At 31.7% G+C, this 21646-nt stretch overlaps 1 protein-coding gene across 2 annotated transcripts in view; it reads left to right on the forward strand.

Annotated features, from left to right (window-relative positions):
* The window catches only part of LRRIQ1 (leucine rich repeats and IQ motif containing 1), a 184334-nt gene that overhangs the window by 15012 nt on the left and 147676 nt on the right, over positions 1-21646 (forward strand). For both annotated transcript variants that reach the window (XM_074325334.2, XM_019754918.3), the window contains 3 exons: positions 850-2493; positions 3399-3551; positions 5497-5647. In XM_074325334.2, coding sequence (XP_074181435.2) covers positions 850-2493; positions 3399-3551; positions 5497-5647 — 1948 coding nt within the window. The remainder of the gene's footprint in view (positions 1-849; positions 2494-3398; positions 3552-5496; positions 5648-21646) is intronic.

The following is a 21646-nucleotide window of genomic DNA, read 5'->3' on the forward strand; positions in this document are numbered from 1 at the left end:
AAATTATTAAAAAATCAGAATATTCAAAGATGATTAATGATCCCCAAGTAGAATCCATACAAAGAAAATCACAACTAGAAATTTAATAGTATAACTATTGAAATTAAAGACAAGGAAGGAAAAGTCTTAAAAGCAGCCAGTGGGGAAAAAAAGACACATTGCATAAAAAAGTATTTTCATTGCCTCACATTTGTGTGAGTTTTCCTCAGATATTTGCTGAATTTTGTTGATATGTTTATTTGTGTTTTAGGAGTCTTGTGACAATGATATTTTCTCACCAAACTGCAAATTATCTCGTTTAACTCACTATGTGCTTATCAGTTCTGTTAATAGTTGAGAAAGGATAAGGTGTGTGACTGGGCTAGTTCTTCATATAGCTCATATGTATGTTTTACCTCACCTTCCTGTATCATAAGTCTCACACAAAAAAATTCCCTGCTTCTGCAGTCTCTGTGCTAGCTCTAGGAATCTCCTTTATGACAACCCTCATCTCAGAAAGTTGAAGTCCTTTTTTTCCACACAGATTTTGGCTTATGTTTCTCTTGCTTTTTGTTCTGTGTTACTCTGATTTCATATGCTTTCTATACTCAAGGAATGCCTCAATTTATTCTGCATGGCTTAGTATAGGCATAATATTTAGAGTATCAACTGACATAATAGAAGCTCCTAAATATTAAAAAAAACAACTTAATATCCTTTAAAATAAATGACTTGAATTTTTCGAAGTGAATTTTACAGTAATTTCATTATGATTTCAATTTTAGTTTTGTTTTCAATTTGTATTTTAGATTATATTTTAATAACATCACACATTTAGTTTATGCTGACTACTATTCATCTTTATTTTAGGAGTTTATTAGAAACTTGCACTTACAAATGGAAGAAGAAAGAACACGATTTAAAGAACTACAGGAAAAAGAAAAAATACGTTTGTTAAAACTGCAACATAATGCAGCTGTAAAAATTCAAGCTAAATATAGAGCATTTGTGGCCTACCAAAAATATGGCCCAATCATAAAAGAACAAATAGAAAATAAGAAAAGGAAAGCACTAGAGTGGAAAGAAAAGGAAGCAAAAATACGAAAGATGGAAGAAGAAAAACGAAAAAAATTAGAGGAGGAACAAAGAATAGAAGAAGAGATAGAAAGGCAGAAAAAAGAAGAAAGAAAAAGGAGAGAGGAAGAATATGAAGAAAAAAAGAACATCTTGAGACAAGAAAAAGAGCAACTACTACACAAAGAAAAATTAAGATTAAAAGAAGAGAGAAGACAACAGCTAATGATAAGTAGAGCATTAAAAAATGGAGAACGTAATGCCGAACATTTAACTGTCAAAGATACATCAGAGAATCAGGATGATATAGTCAAAAAGCTAGGGGATGAAAAGTCAAAGAAGTGGGAAGATGTTCCCCTTTGGTTAGTTGAAGAATCGAATAAGGGAGAAAATGTAGATAGACAGCTTGTATTAAAAAAATCAATACAAGTGCAATTAAAAGAATCTATATCAAGCCAAGCAAATTTGGCAGAATTTAAAATAGAAGAAAAAAATGAAAAGCTAGCAAAACAACAATGTTCAGAAAAATTGGTCAAGCAAGAAAGAAAATATGAAAATATAGACAAAAAATCCGAATTGGAACATCCAGAGCTAAAAGATAATGTGAAAGAACAGTTTCTGCTGCAAAAATTAAAGTCTCCAATACAAAAAGAGGAAACCTTGAAGCCTACCATAAATAATAATATAATACAAGAAACCAAAATGATAATATTAGGACATAATCAAGAAATTAATGAGGTGAAAAACAATGAAGCACAGAAAATAATCAAAAATAATCAACAGAGTAAGATACGAAAAGTAGAAAAAGAAGAGATATTAGAACAGAGTGGAACATTATATGAAGAGAATAACAGTTCAGTGATTTCAATGAAACAAAAACGAATTTCAATGAAACTAATATTACAAAATTCTGAAAATATAGGGGGAAATGTAATACCACAAGAAAAAGCAACTGATGTAAAATCTAAAGAAACTGAGGAGAACCCCAAAAGCAATGCTCTGAATAGTGACGTGATTTGTAATACTAGTGATGCTATGATAAATGTAGAATGCAAAATAACCAAACAAAATTGTATTTTAGGTAGACATACTCCTTGTAAAGACGTGGATGGCTATAACACAAAAAACTCCTTGATTTTTAAAGAAGTAAACTCTCTGAAGTCTCCGGTTAAAGGAAGTGCAGAAGAATGTCATGAAAATGGAGCTGAACGTGAAAGTATGGTGACCTGCTCTGTACCAGAGCCAACACTTCTATCTTGTATTGAAGAAAAGAGACGAGCTTGGATAAAATCATTTAAACCCTGGTTTGAAATTTTAAAGCAAAATCAACAAAAAAAGATTGTTACGAGAAAGAGACTTGTAAAATGCCCAGCTGACGTTCTGCCCCCTTTGAATACACTAGAAATTCTTCAGTGTGGCCCTTGGAATACTTTACAGCAGGTATTTTGTAATTTTATAATACTTTTTCACATTTAATTTGAATTGGTTCTCTAAAATGTAACCTTTTAAATCTTAGTAGAAGGCATATTTTATTTTCAAGAATTCTGTCTCAATCAGTGAAATTGCTAGTGTAATGTTCCCATTTGAGAGGGGATGTATTTAAAGATCTCAATTTAAATTATTAAGGGCATCTTCTCCCTCAGTGAAGCGCTGTAAAAAGCTTTGATTTGTACCTTGAAGCCTGTGTTTAAGGGCCCTATAGCCATTATCAAGTTTCTAAGAGTGAATACATCTGGGAATGTAGGGTCCAGCTAGATAGAATAGGAAATTCCTAACTGATACTCCCTTAGTTTACTTTGGTTTTGCGCCACACCGCCACCTAGTGGCGCCTTTCTAAATGAAGTTGATTTCCCTGTGCTTAACACATGCGGTGAAAGAAGGGCTTATGAGGATAGAAGACTAGAATTTTTATAAAAACATGATTACTTAGTAATGCGCTATGTAAACATGGTGGTTATGTGCCTGGACTTTAATATAGTTGTCACCAAATATTATTAATTTGTTTATGGATATAGTGCAATTCTGAAAATCATGTCAAGGACATGAAAAACAAGGAAAGTGAATTTGGTGAAAAATTGGCATGAGCTAATAAATTATTGTTATTACTTTTATGCATATTCCTTTTGAACGTAAACTGGTAGTGGATGATTGCATTGTTTTGCCTTTCTATATGGGGAACAAGAGTCCAGATAGCTGAAATGAAATTGAGTTGTTAATAAATGTGGGTTTCAATATATATCATTATTTTTAGATGATTTTTTTAAAACAATGTTGCAAGGCTAATATAGTTTATATTCATTATTGTTAACTAATATTGTGCATGCCAATTTTCCTGATTTCTCTAGGTTACAACAGTTACATTTCAAGATTTGCCAGGTTGTAGTCTTTCCATATTGGCAGAGTGTACAAATCTTCAGTTTCTGTCTCTTCAACGCTGTGGATTAACTTCTTTGCATAGTCTGAGTAACTGCAAAAAACTGAAATATGTTGATGTGCAGGTATGCCCTCTGTTCTCATAATTATTTTTCTTATTAAAATAAAATATAATGTGGATTCACATTTACATTTCAGAAAAGAATATTTTAAAGAAACATTTACTAAAATAACATGTACATTATGATCAAGGCCAAAAATTTGTGAGAACTATAGAGGTAAGATGATTTGGTGGTATGTCCTGGAAATTAGTTATTTCTTCTTGTAGATGATTGCTTTTGTTACTTTTTGCTGGATAACAAATGACCACATTTCTTAGTAAATTACAACAACAGACATTTTATTTTGAGGCCAGGCTGGTCCAAGCATTTCTTCTGTTTCATATTGTGTTGACTGGGTCCCTTATATAATTTGCAGCTTGGGCTGGAATGTCTAAAATGCCTTCTCCTATGTGATTGGTACCTTGAGAGGTTGGGATTTCAATCTCTTTCTCTCTCTCCCCCCACCTCCCCCCCACACACACACCCTCCTGGACTTCTTTACAGGGTATCAGAATCCAAAACAGCAAGCTCCAATATACAAGTGCTTATCAAGCACCTACTGCCATCATGGTAGCTAATGTTCTGTTGGCCAAGCCCTTAGTTCATGTCGCAGGGAACTGTGTGGATGTATAAATATTGGGTTGTTAGGTTTATTGGGGGCTTTCAAAGTAACAGTCTACCACAGTCTACCCTCTGGCTCCTAATGAGTCACATTTTCCCCACATGCAAAATACTCTCATGTCCCAAAAACCCCAGTCTCATCAACTTACGGCATCAGACTCAGACTTGAAGTATAGAGTCTTCTCATCTAAATCAGATCCAAGTGGAGATGATCTGCTCTGATAGTTCTCTCAACTCAGACCTGTGTGTAGTAAACTAAGAAGTTACCATCCCTCTCCACACTGCCACACAAACACCCACATACAATGGTGAGACGAGGCTTCATTAATTACAGTAGTCATTGCCACTCAAAATGGGAGAAAACAACAAACCCATAGCAGTCCCTGGTCCATAGCTGAGCACATATCATCAATTCCTTAATAAGGACTCTCTTTCGCTCCATGGTAGTAGTTCTCTGTGACTCTTGATTCTGTCCACTGGGCTTTTGACTCCATTATCAAGACATACTTTCTTTCCCTAAAAGTGCCCCGTTCTGCAGCTGGGAATTTCTCTCAGCCTTTTTTTATTGTTGTTTGTTTTTAAATAGAAGGGTGGTGGGGCAGGGGCGGAGGAGTCCCTACAGGATTCATTTTCATTTTTAATTGAATTCTTTTCAGTTCAAACTGGTGGTACTTCCAACAATATATTTTCTTTTAAAACTTTGTGGGTTTCCTATGCTTCATATTAAGTTCACTCCATTAGACAAAGGCTATACTCATAAATATTTTTGAGAGAGATACAGTGGACTAAACCCTTACGTTTCTGAAAAGCCCATTTATCTTTCTGAGTTTTTCAAACACAGAATTGCTGTTGCGTCCTTGACACATGATCTGGACACAGAGACCAATATTATGCATTGCATAAATGTGTGTATATAGTGCAATTATAAACGTATACATGAGATATATATTTAACTCATGATGTTAGCGTTTCTTTAGAAAGGAAGTGATGAGGAACAGAAACGGGAGATTTCAAGTTTTTCAGTGTCTGCTTTCTTTAAAATTACAGTCCTGTAAGAACTATGACCCAATGTTCACTCTTGTTCATTTAGATTGAAATATGTTGTTATATAATCCTCTGTATTTTGTATATTTTAAAAGATTGTTAGTAATTACAAAATCAGTTAAATACTTATTAGGTTACTTAATATTTTTATCTAGATAGTATAACATTCTACACAGCTTTTTTAAAAGTTAGAGATTCAGGTATTCATTTGGAGATCGTATCAACCTTCCTTTTATTGCCAGCTTTAAATGTTTCATTAATAAGCCATTGAAATAAAACTAATTACATTTATTCTTTGTTTTAGGAAAACAATATTGAGACTATCAACTGTGAAAATTTGGAAAATCTCTGTGTTGTTCTTCTTAATAAAAATCAACTGACTTCTTTTCATGGTTTCGATGGCTGCACTAATATCCAGAATCTTGAACTTTCACATAATAAAATCACTCGAATTGGTGAGAACAATGGAATTTGAATATATAGGCATTTATTTCTCATGATTATATTTTGTTTCACTCTTTTCATTTTAAGAATAGGCCACCATCACAATTTTTTTTTAAAGTTTATTCAGGCCATACTTTTAAAATCTTTATTGTAATTTATCCAAGGAAATAGAATTATTTTTAATGTGTATAAAAGGAATATGTCCCCACCACTGGCAAATGCGTAGTTGTTAGAAGCTCTTCTATTACATATTCACCTCCCGTTTACTTTTCTTATAACCAGTAGTGATCTGAGCTCCACTGGAGAACATAATGCCCCAGTTTGCTGCCATCATATTTTTATGGATCCAACGCTTTCTACACTTGTCAGCAACTGTCATAACTGTTCCGTGGTAAACCCTTTCATCACTACTCTCCTTGCCTACATACATCACTTGCACTAACCTTTCCTTTAGATGAGGCTACTAATACTGCCTAAAAGAAATAATTCATCAATTTGAATCTTTCTAATCTTCCCTATCCCCACCATTTGTATATCTGAATGCCGAATATCTATATCTGTTTTCACCCTCATACTTTATAATCCATATAATCCAGCAATGAAACTGTCTTTCCTTGTTTAAGGCCAGTCCTTCTATTTCTATAAATACTGTATCTATCAGTCTCCTCTGGTACCTTACTCCGTCATTTATCACCTGTCTTACGTCAAATTCTTTCTATTGCCATCACTTTGACCATCACCTCATCTGTCTTCCTTTGCTGTCAAGTTTTATGAAAGAGTGTTCTGTTCTTGCTCTTACTTCTTACTACTCAACTTCTCTCTTTTACCTACTGAAATCCAACTTAAATTTCTATACTGTGTGTTCAGTATGATAATTCTAAAATAAAAGTCTCATTATATTCTTTGCTACCTGGCTTAAACTGTTTTGTTCTTTTTTATTATTTAACTTGTGAAATTCTCAAGGGACTTGATAGGGGCTTAACCAATGGTTAATATATAATGAGGATTTCCCCCCAAAAAAATCAGGAACTAGATAAAAACTTTACTCTGGTACAATACTGATGGTTTAAAATTTTGGACCCCCAAATGGTACCATCTTTTCCACTTCCTCTGTCTACAATCATTAGGAAATATGATCTAGATTGAAGTATCAGCGAGTGGGATAGGAGTAGATGGGTAGTAGAAGCAAGCCGACTTTCTGTACTTAGGCCTGGTTCTAATTAGGCCTCCTTGATAATAGTTTTGTTTGTTTGCTTATGTTTTGTTTTTTCTTTCTTTTTTATTGTTGAAAACTTCAAACATTTACAAAATAAATACACAAAGATTCCATATAATTATAGTCACGTGTGTTTCATCATTGATTTTTCTTGGTTTTGATTTTATTTTTTTAAAGCAAATCCCCAAAATACAATTTCATCCTTTCATACTTCAGGAAATGGTTTTTAATAATATGGTTCTTTCTAACTTAACCACAGTGCGTTGTGACACCTAATAAAATTGTGATTTTTTTGTGTGTATCAACTGATAATCCATAATACAATTTTTCTTATTTTTCCAAATGTATCTGGGTTTATTTGAATCATGCATAATACGTTTTATTTTTATCCAGGTCTTTGAAATCTCTCTAATCTGTAGCAATCCTTCCACTTTTTCCTTTATGCTACTGATTTGTTGCAGGGCCTATGTTAATTTTCCTATACAATGTCCCACATTCTGGATTTGTCCATTTACTTCCTTTTAGTGTCATTGAAATTTTTTCACTAAGTCCTGCATTTCCTGTAAATGGAAGTTAGCTCAAAGGCTTGGTTAGATTCATATTCAGTCATTTCAGCAAGACTTTTTCATAGGCGGTGCTCTGTGTGTCATCTTGCCTTAAATTAGGAATCATACAGTGTTTGTTTACTGTTGATTATGGTACAATTGAGTACTGGGTACAGCTAGTGATAGCCTAAACCCTCCATTATAAAGTTATTTACCAACCTTTTACATAATACTTTCATTCATTGATTAATGTGGCCTGAGTCCATTAATGCAATAGGGGATGCAAAAAGTTACTTTTTCAATTTGATCATTCTTCCCATATTTTTAAGCTGGAGTCCTTTATTTAATATGAACTATTTAGTTATCATGAAATAGTTTGTAGAGGAAAGACAGGTATAAATGCCTGCCTTTGTATTGACAAATACAAAGTAATAAGAGCTTTCAGTTGTGCTAAACAATTTTTTTGCTTTATTTATTTTGCTTCGTTTGTGCACTTGTTTTTTCTCTCTCTCTCTCCCCCACACCCCATCTCCTTTTTTTAGTATTCTTATGAACTCAGAAATTTTTTATAATACAGAATATTTCAGTCAGTTGCTTTATTATGCTTTTTGATACTCAAGTTGTCCTGCCCTGTGAATTTGATTGAAGATATAAAATATTGATATCTCCAATTCATGTTTATTTTTTAAACTTTGTAATTGTATTTCTGTTTCTTACACTGTAATCCTTGGTTGATAATAACATTAATATAACTATTCACTCTCTCTTATAATATCCATAAAATAGCTTGAAAACAATGCCAATATTACTAAATATAAAACTAAATTAATTTTAAAATTTATTTGCATTTCTTTTTATCCTTGTGCTTTGTCCCCCAAAGTGATACCTGAAGTGTTTTATCTTTGTAATTGTTATGAATTTAAAATATAATTAGTTCACTTTTCCCTTTTGATTCAATTTTTTTTATATGTAAAACAGATGTTTCTAAAGTTAAACTACATTTAAAAAAGGCATGCTCAAAGAGATTTCGTTTTCATCCCTGTCTTTTTCACTCTGTTCTCCCATCTACTTTTATATATAGATGACTTTGCATTTATTTATATATAACATATATATGTATATAATATATGTGCAGCACATGTGTCTATATGTGTGTATAAATATACATACATACATAAAACAAAGAAATATATGTATATATGCTAATCCTTGGCTTTCAGAAAATATAGAACATTTTAAGTACTGTGCTTTATCTTGCTTTTTATCACTTAGCAGCATGTTATGGAGTTCATAGCATTCTTTTTCCATAGCTGCATAGTATTCGACTGTGTGGATGGACCAGAGTTTATTTCACTTGTCCCTGTTTGATGGACATTGGATGCTTTCCAGTCTTCCCCATTGCTATAGTGACTACTCTGATACCTACATCATTTCATACTTTTTCAGATATATTTTTAGGTTAGTTTCCCACAATAGATATTGTTGGGATAAAGGACATCTGTAATTTAGGAAGATATTGTTAGATGCCATTTATATGGATTGTACCATTTTGTACTCCTTCCACTAATATATGTTAATAACGGTTTCTTCTGATTTCTTTTGTTTATTATGTTTTTATTTTTTTATTTTTGAGTTAAATATTCAATCCCTTTATTTTTTTAACCTTCTTCAGTGTTGTTGACATAAATGCTTAAGTCGCTAAGCTTTCCTCTGAGTACTGCTTAGTCCATAACTTCTGATATATAGGTATTTTCATCGGTTCCACAATTTTATGATGTTTTTATCTCTTAGCTAAGATTTTAAATTTCCATATGGAAAGGACTTTTTTGTTGTTGTTATTCTTTCAAGTTTTATTGCATTATAGTCAAAGAATGATTTTGTACCATTTCTGCTTTTTTGGAACTTACTGTGGTTTTTTTAACCTGTGGTCAATTTTCAGGAATGTCATGTGTACTTGAGGAGAAGGTGATTGTCTTTTTATTTTTTACTTTTTATTGGAATGTAGTTTATGTTTTCATCTTTAAGCTCTACCTTAGCGATCATTTGTTTTAGGTGTTCTATGTCTACGTGATCTACCTTGGAATGAGGGAGTTGAGCTAGTTTAAATTTGTCTGTTGTTTATCAGCCTATTTATTTTTGTGTATCCTTTGATTTCTGCTTTATGAATGTTGCTCCATATAATTTCATAAATGTTCTTAACTGTATTATCTTCATTGTGCATTTTAGCCTTGAAAATTCTAATTTCCCTTTTTTGTCTCTTTAATGCTCTTGAGACTAAATTCTACCTTGTCTGCTATGGTTTCTTTTTGTTTGTCTTTGCCTACTTGGCCACTTAAAAAATAATTTTCTGTAATCTTTCTGAATCACTTTGTTTTAGGTGTGTACTTGTGTACAGCATAGATTTGGGTATTCTCTTTTGATCCAAACTTAAATGTTTCTTCTCTCATATAGACCGTAGACATTTGCATTTATTAATTCAACTTATGTACTTGGTCTCAGCACTGTCAGCCCCCTCAGGATGATGCTCTCTTTCTGAAGGTCTTGTTGATGATAATACATCGGTTCTTCCACCACCAGGAGACTTCCACTTCTTATTTATTCATTCAGTTTCCATAATTCCCTCTGGATGAGTGTTGTTCAGCCTGGATTGTGTTGTTCCTGGATACTTATTACCCCACTTAGAAAAAAATTTCAGCTTGTAATTTCTTCATTTCCTATTTACACTGGAAGGATAAATCGTGTGTATTTTTCCTTTTACTCTTTATAAATTTCTGGAGGAGGTATGGGGAGAGTAGGATCTAGGCAGTCACAATCATCTCCCACTTTGTTAAATATGGGAAAATACAGTTTCTTGCACAAAGCAAGCTTTTGTTTTGCAAGCATTTCAAGGCATACTTTTGAAAACATAATGTACAATATTCTTTAATGCGTTTATTTGCCTATGTGTCTGTGTTGACTTCTCCCATATGGAAATAATGCTACTTTTGATTTACATTTTTTTGTTTTTGTTTTAGAGTTTTAGTTTAAAATATCTATAGAAATAATTTTGTTGTTGTTGTTGTGGGAATGAAGGCAAATGCATTGATAATGTCTGTTACTATATTGGCACACACTGAAGCAAGCTTTAGAAAGAAAAAGGCTGTTTGTAAAAAGAAATGCTTGAACTCTCATTCACTTCATTTTCATTGCCAGCAGTACTCTATGGGATTTTTTGTAGCCAGTAGATTTCCTGGGATAGGATATCTGCAAGATTTATGTGAAAACTGCCTGCGTATTAATTGATGTACCTGAGGTATCTTTATGTAGTACAGAGCAAAGGAGGTAAAAGACATCTTTGCTGTCTGTTGGATACAATGAAAACACTGTATTTATTGAGTGTGAGAACAGTATACATGAAAAGGTAGATTTTCCGAAAACCAGTTGGAGTCTGTTTTTCATCTTCAGGACTGCTTACAGAGATTCTGGTTGAGCTAAGTGAAAAGCATAGATTTTGTCTTTCAGTGATAAATTGATGAAGGGGCACAAAGATAGATTTGTGTTTAAAAGTTAATAAGTTACTATTCCATGCTATATTTCTTAAGGAGGTGAAATAAAATTGGAAGCAGTACCACATATTTTACATGTGTAGTTTCAAGTGTAATTTGTTCCTAATTCTTACTAAACTATAGTTATTTCAGTAGTTAATATGTAATTTTAGCTCTAATTATTTTTATTAGAAAACATTAATGCACATTTCTACTTGACCTTCTTTGCATTTAAATGAATGAGCATAGCAAATGTGTCAATCTCTTTAAGGCAATTCATTTGAAATTATTTATGCTGAATGTTTTCCATTCTAATTAAACTGTTTAAAATGTAGAAATGGAAACACAATGTGAAATATACTATTTTTAAGTAATAATTTAAAATTTAATTCTATAATTGAAAGGCACAAAGTTAATAGAATTTTGTTATTGCCTTTAGTATTTAAACATGCTGTACCCTGTGGTTATGGAAAGAGATGGTTTTGGTTATTATTTATCATAACTGAAATATAAATTAAAATATAATTAAAATATCTCTAAAATATGTTACATATTTAGGTACAAATTATTCTCTGGCCAAATGTAGTAAAATATAAACTATAGACTCATACAAATTTTGTAGAATTTAAAGAACACTGTGTACATTTTTATATTATTTTGTATAATTGTTCCATTTTATTAACAAGGTTTTCATTGTAGAATACTTTGACTTAATTGAGTTATTCATGCATATTTTGAATGCACAAAATAATTGCTTTAAGTTCTTAAGTTCATTTTAGGTTGATGATTTTACAGATGAATTTATTTTAATCAAACGAGATTTTATTATACTTTTTATTAATTTCAAATATTTTATGATTTTTTTTTCTTTAAGTTACGTAACTATCATTTATAACTCAATTTAACACGGGTGGATTGCAGTTTAAATATAATGGTTTATTATAATGTCATTATTATATCTCATGCTGTTTTATTTTGCCTAAAATTTCCCATGGGTAAATTTTAGGCAAAATTGATAAAGCATTTTGTTTTCTACAAATAATTTGGAAAAAATATTTCTGAAATGGATGTTGCCACAGTGATCATTAAAGTTTACAAAATTGATTTTTGGAAAATCTTGTGTATTTTTTCTTTAGTTTTTTAATGACTAGCCAAAGCAAATGAAAAATAGTTGATAATTTATAATCTAGTTTTCTTTGTTCTTCCCATATTTATTTTGAATTTGATTGACTTTCTAGAACAAACATTTTGAAATTAATTTTGAAAAAAATGTATGCTGTATTAAAAAAATAGTTTTATGAAGTTTACTTTCAAAATTGTTTTATAAATTTTAAAATATGACAATGTAAATATAGTAATAGATAACTTTGTTTTTAACCACCTGGCATTTTATGTGCTTTGTATATATTAACTCATTTTCTTTTCATATAAGTGCTTCAGTTAGGTGCTTTTAAATCTTTTTTTGTTGTTTTGTTTTTCAGGTAAGAACTGAGGCACAGAGAGGTTAAGTAAATTATCAAAGATCACACCGTTAGCAAATGATAAGCCAGGATTCAACACTCAGCAGTCTAACCTTAGTACCTAATTTTTTAATTACCTCATACTGCCTCTCTGATAATTGTGCATTTAATATTTAAGATTATCACTATTTTGTAATACAGTATTACAATTCTTTATGCTGAAAATGTAATGATTTTAAGGTTTATTCATTAGTATGTTTATTAATGAGCAATTTTATTCAGCACCTACTATATGCAAGCACTTTTCCAGGCACTAGAACCCAGCACTGGGATATTACTGAGGATGCAGCAATAAACTAAACAATTGACTATCCTGACTTTCAGCAAGGTTATCTTAGTGATATGTATTTATATATAGAGAAAGAGAATACAGTGAATTGTTATATTTCATTTATTGAATATTGGTAAACATGAAACTAAGTATAATGTTAATGTGTAAAAGCAAACAGTCATTTTTATTTCCTTATTCAAAAAGCTTTTGTCTGCTATTTTATGAAAACTTTAATCTGGAAAATGTTTTTTTTTTAATACCAGCAGTTGTTTTTTAATAAATTTCAGGGAAAACATTGCTAGAAAACATCATTATAAATTGATAGAGCTATTAAAAGTTTTTATTGTTGTTTTTGTTGTTGTTGTTTTGCTACTGCTTTATTTTCAGGTCATGCTTCTCTCTAGAAAAGTAATACTAGTATAAGTATGAAAGATACTGAAATAATTCAACATTTTCGCATAGCTTCATTACTAAGTCGTATCTCATATGGGAAATGTCGCTGGGTTAATTCTTGCTACCCGATGTTGTCTTTGAAACATTAGAAAATAATGAAATAAAATAAAATAAATCTCTGGATATTTTTCTTGTAGAAATGTTTACTATTACATACTTAGTGAATTCTTTGGATACCACTAGATGGTGCTAGCTTACTCTTTAGTTCTGAAATGCAACACAATGCCTAGTACAAAGCTGAAAGGGATTTTACAGATCTGCCAGTCTAGGCTTCTCACTTTTCAGATGAAAAAACAGACCAACATAGTTTTCATCTAACTCCTGGCAGAGGTGGGGCTGGAAGCCAGGTTTCCTGATTCCTGTTTCAGTATTCTTGTTTCCATACAACATGTATGATCCTGAAGGACTTTTTAATTAAAATTAAAAATCTCAAATGCAACTCAGCATGTTTGTACATAACTGTCAAACATATCAATCACTGAGGGAGCTAAAAGAGGGAGATGCTTACCAAGCACTTATTTAGTGAAAACCTCCAGCCTAATTTAACATCTTTAGTTTGTCTGTTCCTTACAGGAGAGTTCCCCCCACCCCCAACCCCGTGGTAGGAATGTTTTATTAGACTATAGGCTCATTTCTGTGGGAGGAATTCTTTGAAATAGATATTTGTAGTAAGTATATCCAAATGCTAATTTTGCCATGGGCAAGGGCCCTTTGAGGGATAAACACACTTGGCTTGAGTTTTATTCTGTGGGACCCAAGAAACTCTTAAAGAGCTAAAAAAGAATACATTGAAGCAGTAAACTCAAGAATGTTTAAGCCATCCTTTATATTTATTATATTTAAGTCCATTGAAAGAGGCTCTGAATTTTGTTTGTTTGTTTATTTATTTATTTATTTATTTATTTGTGTGTTTTGGGGGGGGGAGGGGGATATTGTTTTATTTTGTTTTGGATGGGGAGTGGAAGGAATACCAGAAATTTTGACTGGGAAAAAATCATTTTCTTAGATATGTTGAGGAGTAATGGTGTTCCAAGGTAAGGCTTCCCCTAAGTCTGTTTTGCTCAGTTCTCATCCTTCATTTAACAGCAAAGAATTTATAAGATTAAAACAGGATGGGTGGCAATTTATTCTAACTTCTCATCTAGATTCTCCCTTTTGATCCAAATGCATTGACTGGATAAAATTATTGTTTAATCAGTTGTGTATAGACTTTTTTGAGTGTGTATCAAGATCCTCTTCCTTCTTCAAGGTTTAGCTCAAACATTTCTCTTTAAAGCCTTATTTGGTCACTGCAGTTATAGTTTTTAAACTCCTTGTTTTTATCGAGGATAATTGTTAGGACCCAATGATAGCTATCATTTTTAGTACCTAACATGTCAGTGTTATGCAAGCTACTTCAAAATATTATTTTTAATTCTCTCAATTTTTAATTCTTTCAATAGTATTATTTGTGAAATCACCCCCATTCCACAAATAAAGAAACAAAAATTAGTATTAAAAATAAAAAGAAGCAAAGCCTCAGAGAAGTTAAGTAATTTGTTTATATTCAGAGTGCTAGTTTTGAAATAGGCATGTTTATTGAAATTCAGGATTGCCTGTCTCATTTCTCATCATGCTGTACCGCCTCTTGATTAAATGGGGTACTGAACATGTTAGCATAGTCATGGAGAAAATTATACACGTGACTCCCATGATGATTATAGATGGTATATCTTTATTTTTATAGCCAGTTTTTTTCCTTTAAATATTTTTGAGGCCATGCTATTTGTTGCATACAAATTCATAACTGTCACATATTTCTGTTTTGAATTGACCAATTTTATCATTTGTAAATATCGCTTTTAATCTGTAGTAAAGCTCTCTGTCTTAGTTGTCTCTGTCTGATATAACCAAACTAACTTTCTTTTTAACTCAGGGCCCTTGAACACTCTTAAAAATGATTGCGGACCTCCCTCAAACAGCTTTCATTTATGTAGGTTATATCTGTCAATATTTACTGTATTAGAAAAAAATAGAAAAGTGTTTTTTATTAATTTCTTCAGAGCTTAACATAATAAAGCCTTTGCATTCATAACAGTTTCATAAATTATAACTACATTTTTAAACAAAAAGAGTGAGAAGAGGGTCACTGTTACACATATTGGCAAATCTCTTTAACGTTTTGCTTAACACAAGACAGCTGGATTTCCATATTTTTCTTCTGCATTCAGTTTGCTAAAATATCACACCTCATGTTCCCTCTGGAAAATTCCGCTATGTGCTCTTGAACAATTGAGAGTGAAAAAGGCAAATAACGTCTTAGAATTATTATGAAAATAATTTTGACTCCATGGAACCTTTAAAAGCATCTCTGTGGAAGTTGGGCGAGGGGAGGGGGAAAGCGATATTTCTGGACCACACTCTGAGAATCACTAGTTTAGTGCTTATATAATAATATATCTTTTTCTTTCCTTTTACTTACAATATTTACAAATTGTATATTTGGTATGTCTCTTTACTGTAAAAATGTGTTGTTTTTGTTTTTTTATCAAAGCTGCCTAACAAATTCTAGCTTTGATTTGTAGAGTTTAGTCTCTAATAATCAATTTAATGTAATCAATAATTAAGTGCAATTATCAATATTTTTTTTCCCTCTCTCTTTTCTTGCCTTTTTGGTTGAGATTTTAAATTATTCCATTTTTCCTTTGTACTATACTACTGGTTATATATTCTTTTACTATTCTTTTGGTTTACTATAGATGTTGCATCATGCCTCTTGATTTACCAAATCTAAATTTATTTGGTACTTTCTTCTTTTTCCAAGGCAATGCCAGGGTCACAGAACACTTAAACCTCCTTCCAACTTAATGTGCTATTGTCGTGTATTTTACGTGTGCATGTGTGCATGTGTGTTTGGAATGCCTTAAGACATTATTATTTTATAAAGTCAGTATCATTTGTATTCGCCGACTTTTTAAAACATTTTGGATGTTCTTTATTTTATCTTTCATGTATGATATTCCTACTAATGCAGGTCTCCTGAGGAGAAATTCTTTCAGATTTTATTTGGTTCAGTATAGTTTTAACATAAATACACACACGTGCATAGATGTGTGCATGTATTTTGAGATATAGACATACCTTCTGACGTGCATTTTCTGCATTTTGACCATATTCCATTTTATTCTAGCTTTCCTTATGTTGATATGCATCAACCTAATTGTTGATCCTTGGAAGATAATTTTCTTCTTCCTTTTCTAAGATTTTTCTTTTTGTCTATTGTTTTCAACAGTTTACTCTGATGTTCCTACTTGTGTAGTCACCTTAGTATTCACCCTACTTCAATCCATTGTACCTCTTAAATCTGTGTCTTGGCATCTTTATTCAGTGTTGAAAATTCTGAGACATCATTTCATAAATATATATATAATTATGCGTATAAGAGGATTATATATTCCCCTTATATCCTATAATCCTCTTATACTCATATTCATAATTATTTTATATATCTTTTGCATCTCTATGTATCACTCTGGATGTTTTATTAGGATCTAATTAGTTCACTAAATATCTCTTCAACTGTGTCTAATATCATGTCCAATCTATTCTTGAAAGTCTTGTTTATAGTTATTGTAGTTTTTCAGTTTTAGAATTTTGTTGCTTTTTTAAAAATTCAATTAAAGTTTATAATATCTAATTTGTAAATTTTCAATTTTACGTCTTATTTAATGTGTTCAACGAAGTTTTGTTAATTTCTGTGACTGATAACTTCATTATATGGATTCCCTGTGGATGGTTTGTATTTTCTGTTGATTTTCTTGTTTTTTATTCTCATCATGTTATCTCTTTGCTTTAATTTTTTTATTATTTTGCAGTCAGAGAATAATAAGGAAAAACCTGCAGAATCAATTTGAGTTTATGATTTATTTTCCTCTCAGAGGTCTTCATTGTTTGCAACTACAAGCACTTGCAATCTCTGAGCAGCTGAATGCATACATATATTGATATTGAAATTATTTAAAGCCGGACTTCAGTATCTTGGGAGCTATTCTGTATTTGGATTAATATGTAGGACATGGAGGTCTGACCAAAAGTATGGTAGGGATTCATTAGGTCTCGTTCTCTGAGGAACAGATATAATATTGTTGTTTTTTCTCTGAGGAGAACTGTGCAGTCAACATTTTGACCCCCTACTGCTGCAAGCTCTCCTTTCCTAGAATTAATTGATTTCCTTAACACTCTTTTTCTGTAATTCTATTTTAGTTCTTTAATACCTTGAACAGATATAATATTGGCCTTTTTTTTGCTTGTTTGTTTCTGGTTATCAACAAACAGAAGAATTGTTTCTCATTACCTACTCCATCATTACTGTAAACAGAAAGCCTGTACTACATTTTCTATTACCCCACCCCCACCCCCCGCTTTTGTCTTCTTTTAGCTTGAAAGTTTGTTCTTTAGAGAGGATTTTTCAGATGTCGGGATAATCTAGAATCCTTTGTACTACATTGTGAGGTAAGTTTTATGATCACAATTAAAGTGATTTTCAGCTGCAAACCTATGGGAGAGTCAACTTGTGTTTATTAATTTAAAGGGGGGATTTTTTTCCCCTTTTGAAGATTACTGAGATTTGAGACAGTTTAATTTCCTGTCTTCCGGTAGGGTACAGCTGATCGAGCTTCTATATTTAATTGGGATTGTCTGTTATACTTGTCTATGATAGGTGAATTTTTAATTTTGTTTCCTCAAACTGTGAGGCTATAGAAATTGATCTTTCTATTCATCAAATTTAATAAATTTTCTCACACTGAAAGCTCACGTCTATTTGCCTACCATATTTATTTAGATTTTGGACTGAGACTTCTTTACTTTCTACGTAACTCATTTGGAGACATTTTTAAAAATGTAATAACCATCTGTAATTATTTTCAGAAGTATAGGTGATAAGGCTATATCTGAGCTGATATTTCTGCAAATTGAATTTCATATTTTTCTAAGTAACTTTCAATCTACACAATTAGTACATGCTTATTTAAACATTAGAATATAAAATTATAAAATAATAATCCATAATTCCACCATCTAGATATAGCCAGTATTGATGAAGTTTTCAGATTGTTTTCTATCCATTTAAAAAACCACTACTGTAATATTATTGTGTAATTTTCTTTAATCACTTAACAATAAATTTTGAAATTTTTTGCATGTCATAATTTAAAAAAATCTAATTATGTTTATCCTGTAAGAGATAGTTGACAGCCAATCGTTCCTACTTTTCCTATATAAATAAATGTACTAAGGGTAAAGTTTAATTAAAGGAAGTTTAGGTCATTGATTAAGTAAAGTTGAATTAATTAAACATTAGAAAAAAGTTTAATAATACCCGTGATTATTACAGTATACACATAGAATATTTTATATTCTAATATTAAAAAAACAGTTAACATTTTAGTACTGCTTTTGAGATGATGCAGATAACAGCTTTACCACTACTGAAATAGAATATCAACTTGATTATTTAAAAAGTACAATGGCTTATAAAGTAAGCAATGTTGAGATATATTAAGACATTGAAACCACTAAACTATTGTCTGTGTCTGTGAGTTTTTGTTTCTTTATTTGTTTGTCTTGTTCCTTTGTTGTTTTCAGTTTTATATCTCACATATCAGTGAAGTCATATGGTTCTCGACTTTTTCTGTGTGCCTTATTTTGCTTAGCATAATAATCTCAAGATCCATCCATGTTGTTGCAAATGGCACTATTTCATCTTTTCTTATGGCAGAGTAGTATTTCATTGTGTATATATACCACATCTTCTTTATCTAATCATCTATCGAAGGGCACTTTGGTTGTTTCCATGTCTTGGCCTCTGTAAATAAAGGTGCAATGAACACTGGAGTACATACTCATATATCTTTACGGATAAATGTTTTCAGATTTTTTGAGTATATACCCAGGAGAGGGATTGCTCGGTCAAATGGTAATTCTATTCGTAATTTTTTGAGGAACCTCCACACTGCCGTCCATAGTGGCTGCACCAGTCTGCATTCCCACCAACAGTGTATGAGGGTTCCTTTTTCTCCACAGCCCCTCCAACACTTATTATTTGTCTTGATGATGATAGCCATTCTGACTGGGGTGAGGTGATATCTCATGTGGTTTTTATTTGCATTTCTCTGATGATTAGTGATGTTGAGCATCTTTTCATGTGTCTATTTGCCATTTGTCCTCTTTGGAGAAATGTCTCTTCAGGTCCTCTGCCCATTTCTTAAGGGGGAAGAGGGGTGATAGATGAGGGTAAATGATCAAATATATGGTGATGGAAGGAGAACTGACTCTGGGTGGTGAACACACAATGTGATGTATAGATGATGTATTACAGAATTGTACACTTGAAACCTATGCAATTTCACTAACCATTATCACCCCAATAAATTTTCATTAGAAAAAGAAAAGATACTGTAAAATAATCTTATGGTGAGCAAAAACCATCCACATGTGAGTTGCTGGCTAGAAACATTCATTTTCCTACAGACAATTTACTAAATTGGGACATATTTTAAAACTCCCAAAAGTATTACTAAACAATAGAGCGGGAAATTATATTACAATGTTTTGGCTTCAGAATTTTAGACCACAGTTATTTGGCTTCCTCATACTTATGATGATAAAATTATCTCATTTCCACTTCCATCTTCCCTTTCCAATTTTGTCAGTTATAATATCATTTTTGTTGTTCAGTAATTTATTAAAACATGGGCTTTCAATTTATCTATTTTAGACAATACTAACTACTCTTCAAGAAAATAGAATAAATTAGAATACTTATACTTTCTCTAATCATTTTTCCCCCTCACTGTTTTTATTATTCACAGTAGAACTTATGACTCTGTATGTTCTTTAGCCGCATTGGATTTGTATAAAAATGGGTCAGTATCAGTGCTTTTTACAACAACTGCTTCTTTCATCTTTTTCTTGTCTAGATTACATGGTTCATTAACTCTTTTTATCTTATTTTTCAAAGATGAGCTAATGGATGCTGTATTCCCTGAATTCCTTCACGTTTGAGGATATCTGTCAGTTGCCTTGATACTTAAATGAGAATATAGTTGTGCATTGTGTTTTTAGGTCACACTTTTACTTGGTACTCTGTGGACATTGCTTCATTGCATATGTGATATTATGTGTTGCTGTAGTAAACCTTGACACTAATTTTATTTTTTTTCTCCTAACTGATTTCTGTCTAAATATCTGCATAACATTTCTTCATCCTTGATCAGTGACATAACCAAGAAACATCCTATTATCAATAAATCCACATAAATTTGTCTCAGTACGTAATAGTCTTTTCAGACTGCAGATTAAGTTATTATTTCATTCCTGGAAAACTTTGGGTTTTATATATTTGAAAAATTTTTTGGCTTGAATCTATATTTTTAGTCCTAGATGACCCATATTTTGGTTGACTTTATCTGTCTGTCATGTATTTTATTACTTAATTAATTTAAGTTATATCTTTTTATCTTTTGCTTCTTCACTTTTTATTCTCAGGGTGATTATCTCTGCTTTGTGAGCAATTCAATCTTTAGCTCTCTGTTCTATCAGTATTTCTAAATGATTTGTTCTGGCTTGGTCCTTTTGGTCCATTTCATTAGCTATATCTGTCGTTTTAATATTTTTCAATTCTGGTTACATTGAATTTCTTTAAGTGTCTTCAGACTAGAATACTTACTATATTAGTTATATATTGTTGTAAAGCAAAGTACCCTGAAATTTAGAATTTAAAACTGCAAACATGTATTACCTTATGTTTTCTGTGGATCAGGAATCTGGTAGTGGCTTAGCCGGGTGGTTTTGGCTCAGGGTCTCTCATGAGATTACAGTCAAGTTGTTAACCAGACTTGCCTTCATCTCAGGGCTCAATGAGGCTGAAAGATCTACTTCCAAGCTCACTAGCATGGTTGTTGGCAGACCTCAGGTCCATGTGTTTCTTAGTTGATTTTCTTTTCTTTTTCTCATTAGGCTAATTTTTAGGTTATATAATCAATATTTGTTGTTGTTATTTTTTTTTTTAAATACATATCCTTCTTCACTGTTATATTTAGACCAGTGTTTTAGAGGTCCTACCAAGTCTCCTTTTTACTATTTCAGTGAATTTCCTTTGAAATTTTTATCTTAAAATCTAAATATTCTCTCCCATCTATGTACAGAGTTCTCCACTTTGGCTATATAACAAACCCTTTTGATGGATAATAGAATCAGGTTTTCTCAAGTTTTTCTTCATTTCAGCAACCATTTGTTGTTGGTAGTGAAGATCAGGATTAAATACAGGGTAACAGTTCTATTCAATAATATTCTGATTTAATTTTTTTTTAACTATTACACAAGAAGTCCATACATTCTCATTTAAAGAATTTAAAACTAGAGAAGTATACAGGTAAGCAGTGAAATTTTCTCTCACTCTTATACCTCTCTTTCTTATTTTGTAGGAGTTAACAGTTGATT

The sequence above is a fragment of the Rhinolophus sinicus genome, chromosome 1 (assembly GCF_057876585.1).
Source record: "Rhinolophus sinicus isolate RSI-liver-muscle chromosome 1, RSI-T2T, whole genome shotgun sequence".
Lineage (NCBI taxonomy): Eukaryota > Metazoa > Chordata > Mammalia > Chiroptera > Rhinolophidae > Rhinolophus > Rhinolophus sinicus.